General features: G+C 51.5%; 1 protein-coding gene across 3 annotated transcripts in view; it reads left to right on the top strand.

Annotated features, from left to right (window-relative positions):
- The window catches only part of ADCY5 (adenylate cyclase 5), a 165,260-nt gene that overhangs the window by 136,949 nt on the left and 8,703 nt on the right, over positions 1 to 19,608 (top strand). Inside the window, exons 13-18 of one of the 3 annotated variants that reach the window (XM_024355616.3) lie at positions 8,028 to 8,144; positions 8,955 to 9,119; positions 11,888 to 12,063; positions 14,812 to 14,841; positions 15,140 to 15,214; positions 15,978 to 16,110. In XM_024355616.3, coding sequence (XP_024211384.1) covers positions 8,028 to 8,144; positions 8,955 to 9,119; positions 11,888 to 12,063; positions 14,812 to 14,841; positions 15,140 to 15,214; positions 15,978 to 16,110 — 696 coding nt within the window. The remainder of the gene's footprint in view (positions 1 to 8,027; positions 8,145 to 8,954; positions 9,120 to 11,887; positions 12,064 to 14,811; positions 14,842 to 15,139; positions 15,215 to 15,977; positions 16,111 to 19,608) is intronic. The other 2 variants (XM_016941761.4, XM_024355615.3) reach the window with 2 other exon arrangements.

Raw genomic sequence — 19,608 nt, 5'->3', positions numbered from 1 at the left:
GTGCATAGTCTGCCATTTTTTAAGCTTGAACCTAAATTTCCTTTCTTTTCTGTTAGGGGCTTAGGTGAACCTGAGCTATACTGATTTCATTCCATTTGAGTTTCCTGATTTGCAGTCAGTTGTGGAGGAGGGGAAGGGTGGGCCCATTTTCCTGCCTGCAGCCACCTTCACTGGCCATTTTTGGTCTAATGAGTTTTTTTCCCACAGTTCAAGATGAGTTATGAAAATCATCCCTGCCTTCTTTTGTATTGTTGAATTTGCCTATTTTGTTATCAGTGCCAAATTCACTGAGCAAGTTCTCAGTTCTTTTATCTAGCCCAGTGATTTTTGCTGCCTCTGTGCTGCAGAGGCCTCAGTTTCCTTGGGTGGGGGAGGGGCCGGTGGATGGAATACCCGCCCTCTACCCCCAGGCCACACAAACACTGTCCCCCCAGTCCCACACCATCCAGCCAGGGAGCCTGCTTTTTCCATCTTACAGATAGAAAGCTTCAGTAAAGAATTTTAGTGGCTTATGAAACCTGGAACCTGCCGCTCTGGGCTGGTGGTCCACTCATTGAATAGACTCCAGCACCCACCCTTGGCTCCCATCCCTGCCGCCTCCTTCTCTCCTGGCCTGATTAGCCTCTTCTCAGGGTTTGTCCGCTTTCTGGAACACAGAGCCCAATTTGAGAAGTCATTTGTAATATGAACTTCTTTCCACTGAATTCTTCTTCTTCCCTCTTTTATGTTGTGGGTTAAACAGCTTGCACGTGAAGACATGAAAGGAGCGTCTCCCTGGCTCTACCTCCTGCCATGTGCATGGCGGGGAACAGTACCCCTTCTTCCCCGCTGTGAATGTCTGCCTGTGTCTGAGCACCGTGGCACACTCACTGCGGTGGGTTGACCGAATGAAATTCATTTTCTCACCTTTGCAGGTGCTGACACAAAGCTGACTAGCCTGCAGTGTTTAGGGTCCTTCTGTTTTGTTTTTGAAAAACATTTGCGGTTTTACCAGAACACAGAAACTTTTTCTCATTTCCCCTGTCTCTCAGAAGTCACGGGGAGTGGCTTTGCAATGAGATGCGACAGTTCCTAAATTACCCCCAAGCCAGTTAGTGTCAGTCTCTTTCTCTATTTCATTTACTTTTCCATTTTCCCAGAACAACATGGACTGACTTCCTTGAACTGTCCATATTTTAACCTTTTCGAAGAGAGAAATATGAGAGTGTTGACAGAGTGAGTCGTCTTCTCTGGCTGTCGGGGAGCAGTTTTCCCTGGTTCTTTCCGGGTTTTCCCTTCTTACTAAGTGCTCTGGTGGCCTTTTTATCTTGGGCCTGTTCAGTCTTTTCCAGACACAGCTCAGTGCAGTTCACACACTCCCCTGGATTTCTCAGCGGGGCTAACTTGGTGCCTTGGTCTTCATTGTGTCCTCAAGTCCTGGTTTCACTCCTGAGCCTCAGCTGCCTTGCAGAGCCCCCACTGCCCCTCAGATGCCTTGCCTTAGGGACCGTCCCCTTGAGTGCTTTCTTCTGGAGATGCTGTCTTAGAGGGCAAGTCTGCACATCTGCACGAACCCCCCCTCCTTCCCTTGCCTTCTATGCTGACCTAGTCCCCAGAACTGGTTTTCGTAGAGAAAACCATGTTAAAGCCCTGCTCACCATCACACGTTGTCCACAACTCAGAGAATCTCAGGTTGGAAGGGGCCCATGCAGTGAGAGAGCCCAGCCACCTACCTGAGGCTGGAATTCCGAGTGATAACCCTGCGAGGGGTGGGCCGGCCTCTGCTTTGCTTGATCACCTCCAGGGATAGGGAGCTCACTCACAGCTCCTGAGTGCAGCCCCTTCCCTCTTTGGCCAGCTCCACATGTTCCACTGGACTCCCTGGAGCTCCTGCCTCATCATCCGGTGAAGCAGCCCTGGTCTATACCTGACAGTGCTGGTACTTTTGCCGCCACCGCCCAAATGGTGACTCCCCTTTCCCCACCGCTTGATCTAGGTGCCTCAGCCTTTACTGTGGCTCATTAGAAGGCCAAACTCCTTCCCAGCAGTTTGGGACTTAGGTACAGATAGGCCCTGTGGGGGAACTCAGCTGCGTAGCTGTGTGTGTGTGTGTGTGTGTGTGTGTGTGTGTGTGTGTGTGTAAATCTCTCTTATCCCCCAGCCTGATGGCTTGCTTTTGGTCTACATGGTACTCATCCCCTGGACCTGATTGTATGAGCACCTGGGATCTGTGACCAGAGCCTCCTGTGGGCCCTGTCTGCTCTGCAGTCACTGACAGAGCCTCTTCTCCTCTCCCTGCAGCCTGCATGTAGCTAAAGCCACCTTGCTGGTTCTCCTTTTTACCACTCCAACTCAACTCCTGGTCCACAGTTTCTAAAATAAGGTCTAACTGTGCAACCAGTACCCCTCCCCTCCTAGGTGTCTTCCATCCTGTGAAGATTTTAGGATTCCCATGTTCACCTTTCCCCCTGCATGCTCAGGAGACACATTCCTGTCACCATTCACATCTCATCATACATGTCATTCATTTAGGAGATGGAGAGGTCTTCGTTGCAGGAGGCATATTGTAGGTTCTCCCTGTGTTTTTCAAGTCAGGACAGTCCAGGATGCATATCCAAGCTATGCTACTTGGAGCTGTGTTTCCTGAGCCTCAAAGGTAGCTTTTATTGAATCTGCTTTGCAGATGAGGAAACTGAGGCCCAGAGAGGTTAGACAGCTTTTTCTAGATCCTGGAGTTAGGAAGTGGTTATTGCTAGGATTTCAACCCAGGTGGTTTTTACTTCAGAGCCCATGAGCCTCCCCTCCAGGACACTGCCTGTGCTAATATATCCAGTTAACTCCTGAAAGGCCAAGTGATGAGAGCACTGGTGTGGACCCCTTCTGCCTGCCAGGTTTGACCTCTGTGGTTTTCTTACCTTTTTTTCTTTTTCTGAAGTAGGAGCTACTGCTTCTTTTATTAGCTCCTTGTCAAAGAGGCTGTATTCTTAAACTTTTTTGCCATCCAATTTCATCCCCTCCTTTTATCTTTGCAATACCCTGGCCCCGCATCACAGACAGGGGCCCAGGGAGGTCTTCGATGTACCTGGAGACACTCAAAGAGGCCAGGATCAAACTGTTCCTTACCCCAATCATGGTTTATTAACTATGTTCCCACTCCTGTTTTTCATGTTGAATTGATTTGAATTAATCAGATTGGGAATGTACTGGTTCTGAACTTATTTTTTGAAGACAGTTCTTTTTCTGGGCTCTGATTGTGAGCAAGCATTAAGTGATTGGCTGGTGCAGGCAGTTATCCTGCTGGAAAATCCTCTCCACGATCTGACTGCAGTTGTGGTGTAGCCCTGGGAAGAGACTTTGCCCCTGGCAAATAGTTTTTTTGTTTTTTCTTTTTGTTTGTTTGTTTGTTTGTTTTTGAGACAGAGTCTCGCTCTGTTGCCCAGGCTGGAGTGCAGTGGCGCGATCTCGGCTCACTGCAAGCTCCGCCTCCCGGGTTCACGCCATTCTCCTACCTAAGCCTCCCAAGTAGCTGGGACTACAGGTGCCTGCCACCAAGCCCGGCTAATTTTTTGTATTTTTAGTAGAGACATGGTTTCACCTTGTTAGCCAGGATGATCTCTATCTCCTGACCTTGTGATCCACCCGCCTCGGCCTCCCAAAGTGCTGGGATTACAGGCATGAGCCACTGCGCCTGGCCAAGAGTTTTAAGATCCAAACTGGGGTTAGTAAAATCTAGATTTAGGGCTGACATACAGATGAACTCTCTAATTATAGGAGATGAGACACTCTTTAAACTGATATCAAGACAGGATGTCAAATCTTCTGGAGACTTCAAAAGAACAGTAATTCCTGAGTTCCTACTGAGGTTTTAAAGTCAAGAGAAACTCTTTTTAAAGAGTGTAGAGTGTGGCCGGGTGCAGTGGCTCACGCCTGTAATCTCAGCACTTTGGGAGGCTGAGGTGGGCGGATCACGAGGTCAGCAGATCAAGACCATCCTGGCTAACACGGTGAAACCCTGTCTGTACTGAAAATACAAAAACAAAATTAGCCGGGCGTGGTGGTGGGCGCCTGTAGTCCCAGCTACTCTAGAGGCTGAGACAGGAGAATGGTGTGAACCTGGGAGGCGGAGCTTGCAGTGAGCCGAGACCATGCCACTGCACTCCAGCCTGGGCGACAGAGCGAGACTCTGTCTCAAAAAAAAAAAAAAAAAGAGCATGGAAAAAAAAAAAGAGCATGGAAGAAGTTGGCTTGTAGCAAGCAAGCAAGCCAGTGCACACTCAGTCATTCATTAGATGGTAGAGCCACATCTAACACTGATTTTTTTTTTAAGCCTGCAGTTCTTCTCCTCACCTCTGGATGGTCCTTGTGGGGCTCCTGGTCCCATATTCACCAGGAAGCTAATGTGCATACTCTATTCCCCAACCACCTTTTATTAAGAAAGTTTTAGCACGTATTAGTAACCTTTGCCTCTATCAGTCATTACATCGGTGATTGCAAAATGATGAAAGAAGCCTCTCAATCAGTGGATGGGGTGATCAGAACTGAACAGTTTAAACAACATAGGGCAAATAGGAGTTGGGGTGGGGGTGAGGGAAGGGGATGGAGATAGAATGACAAAATTTTCAGCAGCCAACGATTTGAAACCATCTGTCATACCATTTCAGACTAAGATCCTCATGCTAGTGCCAAAACACTTCCCCAGCTGTGAAATCAAAAATTCCTTTAAATGGGAAGTAAGGACTTTCATTCTTATTGGCAATATAGCTCTTTAAAATGCAAATATTAACTAACTTTTCTGTTGCATTTAACAGCTTACAGAGCACTTTCAAATGCATCACTTTACTAAGTCTTGATAGCCACTCTGGGCGAGAGCTATTCCCAATTTCCCAATAAGGAGACGGAAGCTCAGAGTGTAGAGTAACGCCCCAGGATCACACAGCCAATAAGAGGCTGAGCAAGATTTTTAAAAATAAGAGCTTCATTGTGACATAATATGCATACCATAAAATTCACCTTTATAAAGGTGAATGAACTTTTAATACACTAGTTTTTAGTATATTCACAAAGTTATTCAACTATTGGTGCTAATTCCAGAACATTGTTGTCATCCCCAGAAGAAACCCCCAGACCCATTAGCAGTCACTCTTCCTTCCCTGATCACCACAGCCCCCAGCAACCACTCATCTACTTTGTCTCTGTGATTCACATGTTCTGGACATCTCACATAAAGGGAATCTCACATGGCCTTTTGAGACTGGTTTCATGCACTTAACATATTAGTTTCAAGGTTCATCCATGTAGCATGTGACAGCACTTTACTCTCTTTATGCCTGAAAAATATTCCAGTGTATGGATATATCACATTTTGTTTATTCATTCATCAATTGATGGACAATTAAATTGTTTCCACTTACAGGCTATTAGGAAGAATACAGCTGTGAACATGGGTGTACAAATTATCTGTGCAAGTCCCTGTTTCAGATTCTTTGGGGGATATACCCAGAAGTAGAATTACTGGATCATATGATAATTCTATGCTTGATTTTTTGAGGAGCTACCCTATTTTCCCCAGTGGCTGCCCCATTTTACATTCCCACCAGCAATGCACAAGGATTCCAGTTTCTCTGCATCCTCACCAATACTTTTTAAAAACTTTCCTGATGGTGTTAGTTGATGGACAAAAATAATTAATTTTGATAAAGTCCAATTTATCTGTTTTTTTCTTTTTTGATTGGTGCTTTTGGTGTCACCTCTAAGAAACCGTTGCCTGATCCAAAGTCACAAAGGTCTACTTGTATGTTTTCCCATAAGAGTTCTGTAGTTTTGGCTTTTACATTTAAGTTTTCTGGTCCATTTTGAGTTCATTTTTGTACAGGGTGCAGTAGGGACCCAACTTCATTTTTTGCATGTGGATATCTGTGTGTCCCAGCACGATTTGTTGAAAAGACTGTCCTTTCACCATTGTCTTGGAACGCTTGTCAAAATCATTGGGCCATAAATGGAAGGGTTTGTTTCTGGACCCTCAATGTATTTGATTTATTTTTAAGTCTATTAAGCAGGATTTTAATACAAGCTTATGCTCTCCAGATCACACCTTTCCTTCTACCACATAAGAGGGTTTGGTCAGAGGGTCTCTTTTATTATCCCAGAGGGTCTCCTTTATTATCCCAGTGTTTGTTCAGAACATGTGCCACAGGCTTGATGGTATAGGAGCATACCTGGGAGGCTCTCCTGCTGGGGAGATGGAGTCCCAGGCCTTCATCTTTCAGCCTGTAGTCCCAGCTACTCTAGAGGCTGAGACAGGAGAATGGCATGAACCTGGGAGGCGGAGCACTGCCAGGCCTCTGCCATGGCAGCAGCTCTTCCTGTCATCTATCCATCTTTGTGGTCCCCTCTTTCCCTGTGCTGATAGGAAATGGCTTTGCTGGAAGGGTGGAGGAGGATTCTGGGGTCAGAAAGATATACACCCTCCCTATGCACACAGCCAGCCCCAAGCCCAAGACCCAGGGGTGAGCAGGGGCCTGACTTTTTGTCAAGAACTCTGTCTACTTACAAGCTAATGAGTTTGCTTGTTGCTGTTTCATAGAGGCTGGCAGAAGACACAAGACTCCTGGGTCAGAGACAAAAACTTTATTACTCATGTTACAGTCAGCAGCATGAGTGTCAGCATATTTGTGTTTGAAGTCCCTTTGCCACTGAAGTCCCATGTGATGGGCCCTCATGGATGCTGCACATGTAGTGGGTTTGGGTTGCAGCTGAAGAACACTGGACCAAGGGCCCGACACTTTTTTGAGTTGGCAGCAAATACTGTAGCACACAAGCCAGTTCCCCTCCCCACTGGGAGTAAGTGGTCACATGGTGGTCATGCTACGGCCCCATGACCTACTTAGCTGTCTGTCAGTGTGGCCAACTGCAGACGCTGTCAGTATCGGGATGGAGAAGCCTTGTGGTCTGGCAGTTTAAGCAAGAATTTGCAGGGATGCTCACAGCCCATGACTGGGGTAGAGACCTTTGCCTGCTTCACTCACCACAAAAGCTGGGGGTGCCCAAAGGTCCCAAGAGCCCTACAAATAGGAGACTTCAGAGATGGGATGCGGCTTGCTCAGGAACACACAGGAAAAGCCAAGCCAAGCCCAGGCTTCCCAACTCCTGGCTCAGTGCTTTTTCAACCACCCTGTCTGCCCTTGGGGGGTTTTATAGACACCTAGCTTGTCTGTAGCAGATAGGCCTCAGCAGGAAGTGTTGGGGGCAGGTAGGGGTAGGGCATCCTGGATCCACTGCTTTGCTTCTCTGTCCATCAGATTCTTTTTCAGCCTAGGTTGCATGGGAGATGAGGGGGACATGATTTACAAGGCCAGCTGCATCAGATTTGGTGGCAGAAATGGGACTTAGGAGCCCAATCATTTAATTACCAAAGCTGCAGGGGGTCTTTGAGTAGACATGGTTTGTCTGGTGGAAGAATACAGCGTAGGAGAGAATGAGGGAAATGGCAAGTCCTTGGAGCCTGGTGCTAAGGATAGAGCTCACTCAGTGCTCGGGGCCACACCCACCTCCTTCCTGCTCCTCGCTGGTCAGTCCCTCCTCCCGAGCCCAGAGGCCTAGTCCTCTCCAAATCCTTAAACTCACCGCTGCCCACTCCCTCCCAGCAGCCTTCTCAACCCTCCTGGGAACATTCTGAGCCCTCCACGACTCCTCAGCTGCCACCCACCGCCCCTCCCTGATGGCACACAGCGGGTCAATGTGCTTTTTATTGATTTCTCTGTTGGGTCAAGATACCATCTTTCCTGTCTTCCTGCCTCTCTCACCTGGGTTCCCCACGTAGTCCCGCTCCTGGTCAGCTGCAGAATCTGCCCTGCCGTTGACCTGGAAGCAATGGTGCAGCGGTTCAAGGCTGGAGCCTTGCAGGCTGGAAGTGCCACCAGGAAGGCCCGGGGGTCATGCTGGGGAGAGACACAGGTGGGTCCACTGCACTCCCGGGACCATTTGTGGAGTCCTTGCTGAATGCTATTCCGTCTCTCCCTCCCTCCCTCTCCACCCCTGCCCCACCCTAGCTCTTCCCCTCCCCACTGCAGACCCTCTCCAGGAAGATCGTGCGGTCCAAGATGAACAGCACCCTGGTTGGGGTGTTCACCATCACCCTGGTGTTCCTGGCGGCTTTTGTCAACATGGTGGGTGGCTGCACGACCTCCTAGCACCTCCGCAGCCCCATTGGATCAAACCCAGTGGAGCCATGTACCCGACAAGCAGGGCTAGGAGAGACTTTCCCTGGAAGTTCTTATTTGTTTCGCACCTGGGTCTGGGATCAGCTTTGACCCAATGTGCCTCACACAAGTTCTTTCTTTTCTTCTCTTCTCTTCTCTTCTCTTTTCTTTCCAGTTTTGAGACAGAGTCTTACTCTTTCACCCAGGCTGGAGTGCAGTGGTGCCATCACAGCTCACTGCAACCACCACCTCCTGGGATCAAGAGGTCCTCCTGCCTCAGCCTCCCAAGTAGCTGGGACTACAGGTGTGCACCACCACGCCCAGCTAATTTTTGTCTTTTTTTTTTTTTTTCGAGATGGGGTTTCCCCATGTTGCCAGGCTGGTCTCAAACTCCTGGGCTCAAGTGATCCGCGGGCCTCGGCCTCTCAAAGTGCTGGGATTACAGGCATGAGCCACTATGCTTGGCTACTCTCCCACTAAGTGAAGTTGTTAGCTCTTCATTCTCAAGCCTGGTGGGGCCAGGAAGAGTTTAGGGAATGTCCCCAAGGCATGTTTAAGAACCCCTCCCTGGGAGGGCACGCTAGCCACACCCCCTCTAGCCAGGACAGCTGGACAGACTTTGCCCATTCCTCAGCCTCTTTCAGATTTTGTCCCCATCAGTGCCATGCTGCACCTGAGGCGGAGGACAGGCGGGAGCCTGCGGCCTGGTGGGCTGGGCTGCTCTACCTGTCCCCCAGCAGCTTACCCTCCCCTCATCACCCTCCTTCCTCCCCCCAGTTCACGTGCAACTCCAGGGACCTGCTGGGCTGCTTGGCACAGGAGCACAACATCAGCACGAGCCAGGTCAACGCGTGTCACGTGGCGGAGTCGGCCGTCAACTACAGCCTGGGCGATGAGCAGGGCTTCTGTGGCAGCCCCTGGCCCAACTGCAACTTCCCCGAGGTACTGGGTGCACAGGGGCTGGAAGGGAGTGGTGAAGAGTCCCTTGCCCTCCCCCACTGTCCCCTCAGCTGCTCAGGACAGTCTGAAGGACAGGGTCTCACCAGCTCACTGTCTTCTAGAGGCCTGCTTACCCCGGTATCTCTCACTCCTACATGCCAGTGTCTGCACTGGGAACAAGGGGAGCCTCCTCCGTATGACAGTGACTTTTAAAGTGGTGTAGCTGTTGTTTCTATAGTGCTTACCAGGGACTGTGGCTAAGAGCTCTACATGCGCTTACTCATTAAATCCTCCCAACAACCTATGACATAGGTATTATATTATCTCCTTTGTAGAGACGAAGAACCTGATACACAGAGAGGCTAAGTAATTTGCCCCAGATCACACAGCCAGGACTCAACAGAGTTGGAGCTCTCATTCAAGTTGTCCAGCTCCAGACAGAGTTCGTGCTCCTGATCTGAGGGCAAAACTTTATAGACCCTCAGCTTCTCTAGCAGACCCTACCCCACCTCAGGAGAACCCACCTAAGCCCCAGCTGTTAGAGTCAGAGAGGAGGGAGGGGAGCAGAGGAACCCAATCCCAAACCAGCACTACTATAAACCTCACCCGTTCAAAGTGCACGGTTCAGTAGCTTTTAGTGTGTTCACCGATGTGTACAGCCGTCATCATCATCTAATTTTAGAATACTTTCATCACCCCAAAAAGAAATTTTGTGCCTACAGGCATTTGGGTTTAAAAATAATACCACGTATCCTTATTTGGAAAACAGCATATATGAAGCACCTGTGGCGTGCAAGTTGCTTCGTTCATGGTACTGCGTTTGCCAGGAAGCAGTTCGCTGTCAGCAGCTGGGCTGGGCTTCCAGCCCCCAACTTCCCAAACCCCCAGCTCCCTATGGGTGCACACATGAAGCCTGTAAGATGGGGGCAGTTTGCCTTTTTCTGGGGAGAAGGTCCATGTTTTCATCCAACTCCCAAAGGGCCTGTGACTGCAGCTGAGGGGTGCTGTGGGCTGTCAGTGTGGGCCTCCCACCCAGCCTGGAATCTGGCTCTCAGATGTACAGACAGGGCAGGGAAGGCCCAGGGAGGAGCAGGGCTTGGCCCCAGGTCACCTAGGCAGGTGCAGCCCCACCCCCGCTCTGCCCCACCCCTGGGCTGGTGGCAAGCTCTCTGTCTCCTCCAGGCAGCCATGCTGCACCCAGCCTCCCCTTCCTAGCCTCCCCTCCCCAGCCTCCCTAGCCTCTGCTGCCTCTCATATCTGGCTGAGAGCCCACAGGAGCTCTTCAGCTTTCTGAGGGCTGTTTATGAGGAGCAGAGGCTATTTTCAGTCTCGTACTTGCCCCTTGGTGGTGGCTTCCCTGGTGAGGCTAAGGCCTGGGGGGAGAGGGTGGCAGTGGGCAGGTCCTGGCTCCTCATTTGTGGGAGAGGCTTGGTGCCATCCTTCAGCCCCCACCAGCTGACCACCTCCCTCAAAGGTTGCTCCTGATTCAGCAACTCCTCACAGACCAGACCCTGGGGGGTCCCCAGCATCCAGTGTTGGCCTCCTGGTTATCTGGGCCAAGGTCTGAATGGGAATCCAGGCTGGCTCTTGGAGCTCCCATCCCTCCTCCCAAAGACTGGGGCTCTGGGGCTCTGAGCTGACTCATCTGGGCATGCCCTCCTCATTCCCTCTTCTGCTCCTGTTCCCAGTGGTGATGTGAGGCTTCCCCCCACAATCCAACCACCCAGGGGCCCTTGGCAGTCCTTCCTTGGCTCCAGAAGGCCTGAGGAGGCTGAGGGTCCGCCCTAGGGGCTGCCCCAGCCCAGGGCAGAAGCCGTGTGCAAAGAGTAAACATCTGGAAGCCTGATTCAGAAACAATGGTGCTAAATTAAAATAGTAATAATAATAATCATAATAATTGATGCTGACGTGCCTAGGGTTAGCATCAAGGGACAGCAGCAGATGGGGACCTCCGAGATTACCTGGTTTAGCCTCTCAGTTGTCTAAGAAGGAAACGGAGGCTCAGAGACCAGAAGGGGCTTCCCCAGAGGGAACAGCACAGGGCACGATCCCTCCTCTGAAACCTTTGGAGCCCCATATATTTTGGTCTTCAGAATTTTTCAGATTTTAAAAGGTTGCCTCCCACCCCCAGTGGAGTCTGATCATGAAATGGTCATATTTCCACAGTAGTAGCATGTCTGCATGTCACAGGGGACAGGATAAAGATGATAACTAGCGTCCCAGAAGTGAGGTCAGCTTTTGCCACCAGAGCAGCTCCGTTCAGGCGTGGCCCCCTACAGGAGTCATGAAAACACATTCAGCTTTTGGAGCTTTGGAGTTCAAAGCTGCAGATTAGGGGCTCCCTACGGTTATTGAGGGTGCCGGACACTGCAGCGAGGGCTTCCTTCCGTGTGTTCATCACAGCGAGCCATGAGATAGGAAGCCTTGCAGAGGGGACACTGAGGCTCAGAGGGGCTGAGCACGCAGCCCGAGGCACACAAAGCCCAGCGTGGATCAGGCCTGAAACCCAGGGCAGCCTGGGCCTGCAGCGCAGCTGTAACGTGGGGCTGTCCTGCAGGCAATGGCCAGACTCCAGCTGGAGCCCATCTCCTGGTTCCTAACCAGGGCCCTTCACTTTACATCACACCTGTTGGGAAATTTACATCAGCAGAAACATGCCCAGCCCAGGCCTCACTTGAGCCAGCTCAGACTGGAGGATGCATGGGGCCAGGGCCCGGGGCAAGGGGTTGGGCAGGGCCTGGGGAGCTGATGCTGCTGCCCTCTGCCCACAGTACTTCACCTACAGCGTGCTGCTCAGCCTGCTGGCCTGCTCCGTGTTCCTGCAGATCAGCTGCATCGGGAAGCTGGTGCTCATGCTGGCCATCGAGCTCATCTACGTGCTCATCGTGGAGGTGCCAGGTGTCACGCTCTTCGACAACGCCGACCTGCTGGTCACCGCCAACGCCATGTACGGGGCACCTCCCTCACGCTCCCCACTGGGCATGAGACATTGCAGGGAAGTGGCAAGAGCAGGAGGTTTAGGGTTCTGGCACCACAGGGAACTTGCGAGGAGAGTATCTTGTTCCTCCCCAGCCCTGACATCTGGGAAAACGGCCTTGTTTCTTTCCTTCCTTCCCATTCCCAGTAGTTGGAGTGGCCTCAGGTCACCAGGCCCCACTGTGTTTCTTTCTCTGGTTTGCTCCCCCCTTGCCAGCGCAGCCTCCAGTGGGCTGCTTTCACCTTGGTCCAGCTGCCCCAGGCTCAGAGGAGTCACGGTCCAGCAGAGCCGGGCAGTAAGGAGTGTGGGAGCAGAGGGACAAGCTTTGTTGTTCACAGGGTCTGTGTCCCACCTCGAGGCAGGTGCCTGGATATCCGCTGTTCCTCTTCCTCCTGCAGCAACCCAGCCAAGTAGGCAGGCCCACCACATAAGGCTGGGCATCTGTGCACTACTCAAAGGCTCCTGGCTGTGGTGGCAGAGGTTAGGTCCCACGTCCTAGAGGTGGTGGGTGTGAAGGTGGGGCCTATGGCTGTCTGGTCCCACAGTCAGCATGGTCATGTAGTGACAGATGTAAGATTTCCAAGGGAGGTGGCTCCATGAGGGGAAAGACCTTAGGCTTCGGGTGAAATTGGGTTAGAATCTCAGCCTCAGACACATTGATTATTCCTCTGAACCTCATAATTTTTCCTTTGTAAAATGGGAATATTGTCAACCCAAACTAAGGTGATTGAGGCAGAAATAATTTGATCAAGTTTTGTTGGAAGCCGGATGTGAGGATCGGCCAGGAAGACACACGCACCAAGTTGGGCATGTTCCAGAAGCTGTTACAAGCGGGAATGCTTTCATAAGAAAGTAGAAGGGAAGGAGACTCCTCAGATCAGAGTTGTCCTTTGTCATTGGAGGGTTACAATCATTGGCTACAGATTGCAACATACAGACTAAAATGTCTACATGCCAGCAATCAGTACAACTTCATGATTCAGAAATGAATCAGCATTTTTTCATGTCAATAGATTATGCATTAATCAGTACATCAGCAATTTGAGGAGCTCAGATAAGATTCTTCACTTGGGCAGGATATTGCCGTAAATCACAAGACCTCCCTGAAGCAGGTTAATTTGGAAGCCTGGCAAATGTGAACTGTAGATTATCAACGCCCATAGTAGTAAGATGTATTGAAAGTGCCTGATTCGTAATATGCTTTTCTACGCATCACCACTCCCTATACACACACCAAGAAGTGCAAAAAAAAAAAAAAAAAAAAAAAAAAAGTGACAGTTTTGTGTCCCCTGAGAAAATGCAGCAAACTGTACCTTCTTTGAGTGAGAGGAAGGGATTCATCCATCCATCCATTTGTTCACCCATTCATTCATTCAAAAATATGAAGGGCCTGCTATGTGCCAGCCACTGAGCTAGGCAGTGGAGGTACAATGTGGATAAATAGAAAACTCTCAGGAATGTTCCTCTCTTGGGAAGGTGGTGTCGCCTGAGAAAGTGGAGGTGTAATGAAGGGTTTAAGTCACATTCAAGGAAGAACTTCTTGGTGGTTGTGTGGGGGCTATGGGCAGATGACCACAAAGACATGGGACAGTGGAGCATGGGACAGGCTGCAGTCCTTTGAGGAGGAACAGGAGGTCCAGGAACTTTCTACTCTTGGTTCAGGGCTGGAGCAGGGAATGTTGCCCTCCTCTTACTGCTCCTTCCCATCCTCAGCATCTCCTCTTCAGGCGCTGAAGTTGGCAACAGACAGTGAAGGTTATTTCTGGATTGGGAGACCATGGTTTGGCTCTAGGGCAACCTTGTCCAATAGATAAAAAGTGGGCCGGGTGCTGTAGCTCACACCTGTAATCCCAGCACTTTGGGAGGCTGAGGTGGGTGGATCACTTGAGTCCAGCCTGGCCAACAAAATCCCACGTCTATTAAAAATATAAAAATTAGCCAGGCGTGGTGGCATGCACCTGTAATCCCAGCTACTTGGGAGGCTGAGGTACAAGAATAGCTTGAACCCAGGAGGTGGAGGTTACAGTGAGCCGAGATTGCACCACTGCACTGCAGCCTAGAAGATAGAGCAAGACTTTGTCTCAAAAAAAAAAAAAAAAAAAAAGCCACTTATGTAATTTAAAATTTTCTTATAGCCATATTAAAAAGGCAAAAAGTATAATTTGACTTTTATTTAACAAGTACTATATAGCCAAAATATCATTTTAAGATATAATCGATATAAAATTCTTAATGAAATATTTTACCTTTTTTTACACTAATTATTCAAAACCTGGTGTATGTTTTACACATACAGCACATTTTAGCTTGCACCAGCCCCATGTTAAGGCTCAGTAGCTGCACGTGGCCAGTGGCTGCCACACCAAGCAGCGCAGCTGTGGGATCTCTCCTCCACGCCCTCTGGATGGCAGCAAAGGCCTGGGAGGGGGAGAGGCAGGCAGGCCTCCACCCAGGTAGATATGCTGGGGTCTGGGAAGGCAGGGTTTCAGGTAAGAGCTGGGTGGTTTGTGGTCATGAGTATCCAATGCTAGTTGGGGCTGGGCTTTCTGCCACCTCCCACCCTGAAAATGTCGTTGGATATGGAGGGTGAATGGGGCTGGGGAGCCAAGGAGCAGCAGTGGTGGGGACAGCAGAGCAGGGCGTGGGGGCTGAGCAGGAGTGGAGGCCGCCTTATGCAGAAGGGTGGCCCTGACCAGTCTTCCCCAACTCTCTTCACAGAGACTTCTTCAACAACGGGACCTCCCAGTGGTGAGTTGATGCTCCTCGGATAGGGTCGCTCCCTGCCCTCAGCACAGAGCAGACAGGGAAGGCAGCTGGTGCCCAGGTGGGAGGGGCCTTGGTGGCAAGGTGGGTAGTGAAGGAGAAGGCCAACAGGACAGGGAGGCTGTTTCCTCCTGGGGTAGCAAGGCGTCCTCAGGGGGCAGAGGCCCTGGTCACTTTCATGATCCCTGCCAAGGTGATCTGTAGTCTCTGTGGTTGGGATCACCGGCTTCAGATCATCCCATAGGCCTCATGTTAAAGCATTTAGCCTCAAGCTCTTCCCCAGGAGCCTGTGTGAGAACCTCAGACACAGGAGAATGGAAGCTGGTACCTACTTTCCCTCTGGAGTCGAGGAACAAAGGCGAGGGCTGCAGTGCTTGTGGGACCCGTCCCTGCATTGAGGGCTGCTGCCTGGGCAAGGGGCGGGGGGTCACTGGAGCCTCTGTGCAGCCTTCCAGGGGTTGAGCTCTTGGCGGGCACAAGACGTAGGATTTGGAATGGCTGCTTTTGTTAAGAGTATCTATTAGTAACAAATACAGAATTAGACAATAATGCTACTAGTTTGCAGCACCTACTGTTTGTCAGATGCTGTGCTAAGCATTTTGTTTATAATATCTCTTTAATCCTTACTACCATCTTGAAATGTGGCTATTGTTATCCTGTTGTACAGATAAGCAAACTAAAGTTCAGAGAGATTAAGACACTTGCCCAAGGTTATCCAGAGACAGGGTCAGCATGGCCTGCGTGGTGCCCTTTTACTGCACCCACTGCCCCTGTCTTGTCCAGAGAAGGATCTGGATGTACATGCTGCCTTTTAGAAAGCTAAGTTCATCCCCTGATCTGACCAGAGGGGAGCTCCCAAGTGACAGGGGGTTGTAAGGCGTCAGGAGAGGAGTAATGGCTGCCTGAGCTGCAGGTACAAGGAGGGTCTGAGATGGGGCTGCCAGCCAGGAAGGCTTTCTGGAGGAGGCACGCGTGCGGCAAAGTTTGAGCAGGGGGATAAGGAAGAGGGGAAGGTATAGTGGGAGGAAGAAAACAGGGCCAGCAGTGGGTGGGGGTGGGGTCCTCAGAGCCCGCTGTGAGGAGCCACGGTGGTCTCAGGCCTGTCCACCACCTCCCCACAGCCCTGAGCACGCAACCAAGGTGGCATTGAAGGTGGTGACGCCCATCATCATCTCAGTCTTTGTGCTGGCCCTGTACCTGCACGCCCAGCAGGTGGAGTCCACTGCCCGCCTCGACTTCCTCTGGAAACTGCAGGTGGGTGGCCCTGGGGCTGGACCTGGGGAGGGAGGCATTTGGGAGCAGGTGGCAGAGACAACAGGCTCGTCTGCTGGGCCAGGCCAAGCCGGGCCTTCGTCTTACACTGTCAAACTGTCCTGCTCAGGCCCCATCGAAGCCACTTGGTGCCCTGTGTCCCCGTGGGTCTGCTCCCTGCACTCTGGAGCCAAGAGGCAAAACCCTGGGACTTACTCCGTGCAGACAAACCCATGCTGACAGTGCTGGGACTCTGACGGGTCCAGGAGGCATGCTTTGAAGTCAGCAAATACTGGCTGGGCACTTACTGTGTGTGTTGCCAGGCAGGGACAGAGGGGAGGTGCGGGCAGGTCCTTTGTGGTGGGGGCAGCAAGGCGTCTGGGACGGGGGAAGGAAGAGTGGCAAGAGGTGAGTGGAGGAGTAGGGGAGGAACCTGGCCAGGGTAGGGAACTGGCACCAAAGGTTTCTGAGCAGGGCTTGACCTAGCCAGAGCTGGGTTGAAGACTTCTCCAGAGGGGATGGACTGAAGGAGCAAAGACTGTTGACCATGATGCATGCATTCCAGCCAGCACTTGGCTCTCCAGGCTGCGTGCCCTGTGCCCTGTGTCTCCCTGGAGGAAGGGGTGCCTGTGGGCCAGGTTACCTGCTGGAGCATCTCGGAAGGGCCAGGAGGGAGTGCCCAAGAGCACTCAGCAGGAGAAAGCCCTGTCTTCCTGTGGGCTGCCTCACACCTTTTATTCCAGCCCAGCCCTGTGCAGAGCTTAGCCTGGCCCGGCCTCTGCCTCTCCTGGCCCGGCCCCTATCTCTAGACCACTTCAGCTCACCCACAGCTCGCTTTGACCTCCTCCATCCCAGACTTCTTAGAGGCATCAGGATGGAAGTCTTTGGGCTGGAGCAGGAGGCCCTGCTTTTCGTTGGATGCTGAGTGAGGATGGGGGCAAATGGTTGTCCCTTCTGCTGAGTATTTTGCATGGGTTCTGGCTGGAATTGAGCATGGAGGTCTGCAATTGAGGGGTCCCCTGAGTTTGGGGAAACCAGGGAGAATCCCAGAAGGGTTCTGTGCAGAATGCCCCTTGTGAAGCCCTGGGCTGGGGCACCCTGGGGAAGATCCTGTGTGAGCCTGCCCCTTGTCAGGCCTCTGCCTTCTCCCTCAATCCCCTCTTCTTTGGGAACATTTTCAGGAGGCTGTCATTTTTCTGCATTTGCTCTATCACCCACCGCCATATGTATTTTCTGACATGATGCCCCATCACCCCTAAATACTCCCATGTCTACCTTGCAAAAACAAGGTCACTCCCTGCGTCATCCCTGCGCACCCTCCCCATCGGTGATCAGCAGGGGTGCGGCAGGCCCCTCTTAGTGTTGCCGACTGTCCCGATGCTGGTCCAGGATCCTGTGCACGGGTCCTCTGCATCGAGCTGTTCCAGTCTGCAGTAGATCCTCAGTCTCTCCTCATCTCATGGTCCTTGCCAATCTTAAAGAACTTGTTACTCTGGGACCTTCAGACCCATGTCCAGACTCAGGCTGAGCCTTCCTGGAGGAAGCACACAGAAATGGAGCCGGGCACCCCTTGGTGCCTCGCACTGAGAGACTCCACCGTGTTGACCCATCCCACCACCAGTGATGTCAGCCCTGATGGCCTGCTCAACCAGCATCTGCCAGATTTCTCCACTGTCAAGTCCCCTTTTCCCCCTTTATATTTGACTAGCACTTTATGGAAAGAGAGTCTGATATTCCACTAATTTTCTGATCCTCAGCAAATCTCTGCCCAGCAGCCTTTGCATCCACTGGTGGCTCCTGCTTGTCTCAGTGCCTGCTGTGGAAATGCCCGATAGCAATGCCCAGTGTCCGCCATTCCTTCTGGACTTGCTGGTTGGCATTCTACTGCACAGAAGAGCTGTCCCTCCTCCTCCATTGATTTGCTTATTTATTCACTTCTCTACCTCAGCCTGGACTCGCAGATTCCCATGTAATCCAGTGGGTTATCGTCTGCAACCCTCACTATGTATTTTAATGCTCAAATTGTCCTAGGTTTGGCCCATGTGCATTTCAAGTTGGTGTCTGTTACTTGACAGGTCTCCATCACTCTTTGAGCTTTTTCTGACTTTCCAACACACGCGATCTCAGGCTAATCTTGTGCTTTCCCTGCTCCAGCCCAGGAATCTGTGATTTCTTCAAAGAGCCCTCCCTCATTCTTAGTAGTAGAGAGTGGTGTTTAGAAACCAAGGTCTGAGCGTTTGGTGTGCTCGCTGCTTGTAGGTGTGGAAACATACGTGGAAACGTGTGTACACATGTATCTGTACTACTTCAGTATCCATCTGTATAGATCTGTTTTTAATAATCCTGAGTTCATACCACTACCTCCCATTTTAGTCCAATACCTCGGGCTTCTTCCCAGCCTTCCCTGTTCCGCGCTTGCAATGTCATCTCTGGCAATGAGAAACTCACCTCCCGTTATCTTTCATGTATGTGTTTATTTGCTCAGTGGTGACCCCCCCGCCCCCTCCTCACCTGTGTGCACACACATGCACAAGAGTGTGTGTGTACATGTGCGTGTGTGTAGGAATGTGTGAGTGAGCCTGTGTCTATCTGCCAGCCTGTGGCAACTTCTCTCCCTCAAGTTTTCCAGCAGGTCCCTCATTTTCCCATCCTTCCCCTGGGATTTTGGGAGAGGGAGCCATCATCACATAAATGCCAATAAAGAAACACCAGAAAGCAGGCCCTTGGGATGGGCAAGTGATAGTCTCTGCCCCACCCCCAGGCTGGCTTAGCAGCCCCTGTACAGTTGGCTGGTAGGCGGACTCCTCAGCATTCTTCAAGCACCTGCACAAGGAACACACTCTGACCCACCTGGCGCCTGCCTGGCCCCCTCCTAGCCTAACTGCAGGGTCTGAGTTCTCAGGAGAGCCTGCTCTTGTCCCTTCCTCCAGCATTGACCTTAGTGGGGCCACCAAGAGGCTGTAGCCCCCCGAACCTTCCTGCCCTGCCAGGGTGCAGCCCCAGAAGTAGTTGGCTGCATTGTCAGGCGCCCACCTGTGCTGGGGTGGAGTTTGCAGAGGTGGCCGTAGCAGCTGGCCTGGCCCTGGGGATTGGCTCTGACCCCAGCTGTAGCCTGCTCTAGCGTCCCTGCCCCTAGCTTCCACCTCCATTCTGTCTGACACTTTGGGCTGATGCTGTCTGCCACCTGCAGGGTGCATCGAAGGAGCTGTAGTGCTTCTGGCATCCGTGGGCCCCCAGGCATGTGTCTCAGCAGAGGTAGGAGCAGGACTGTCTAGTCTGGTGCATTTTCAGAGGCAAATAACTGACTGCAGGGCTCCTCCATGGGACAGCCTGTGAGAAGAAGCACAGGGATGCCCCCCACCCCCCACCCCCAGCCTTCTCCCGTGGGCATAGCTGTTCCAGAGCCAGACACAGGTAGCTTTATTCATGGGGAGGGACATGGGTAAAGGGTACTGCCTCCCAGGAGCTTAGGTCACCTGGGCAGGAAGGCTGGGCAAGAAG

Source organism: Pan troglodytes, chromosome 2, assembly GCF_028858775.2.
Source record: "Pan troglodytes isolate AG18354 chromosome 2, NHGRI_mPanTro3-v2.0_pri, whole genome shotgun sequence".
NCBI lineage: Eukaryota > Metazoa > Chordata > Mammalia > Primates > Hominidae > Pan > Pan troglodytes.
This window is presented reverse-complemented; position numbering and strand designations above follow the sequence as displayed.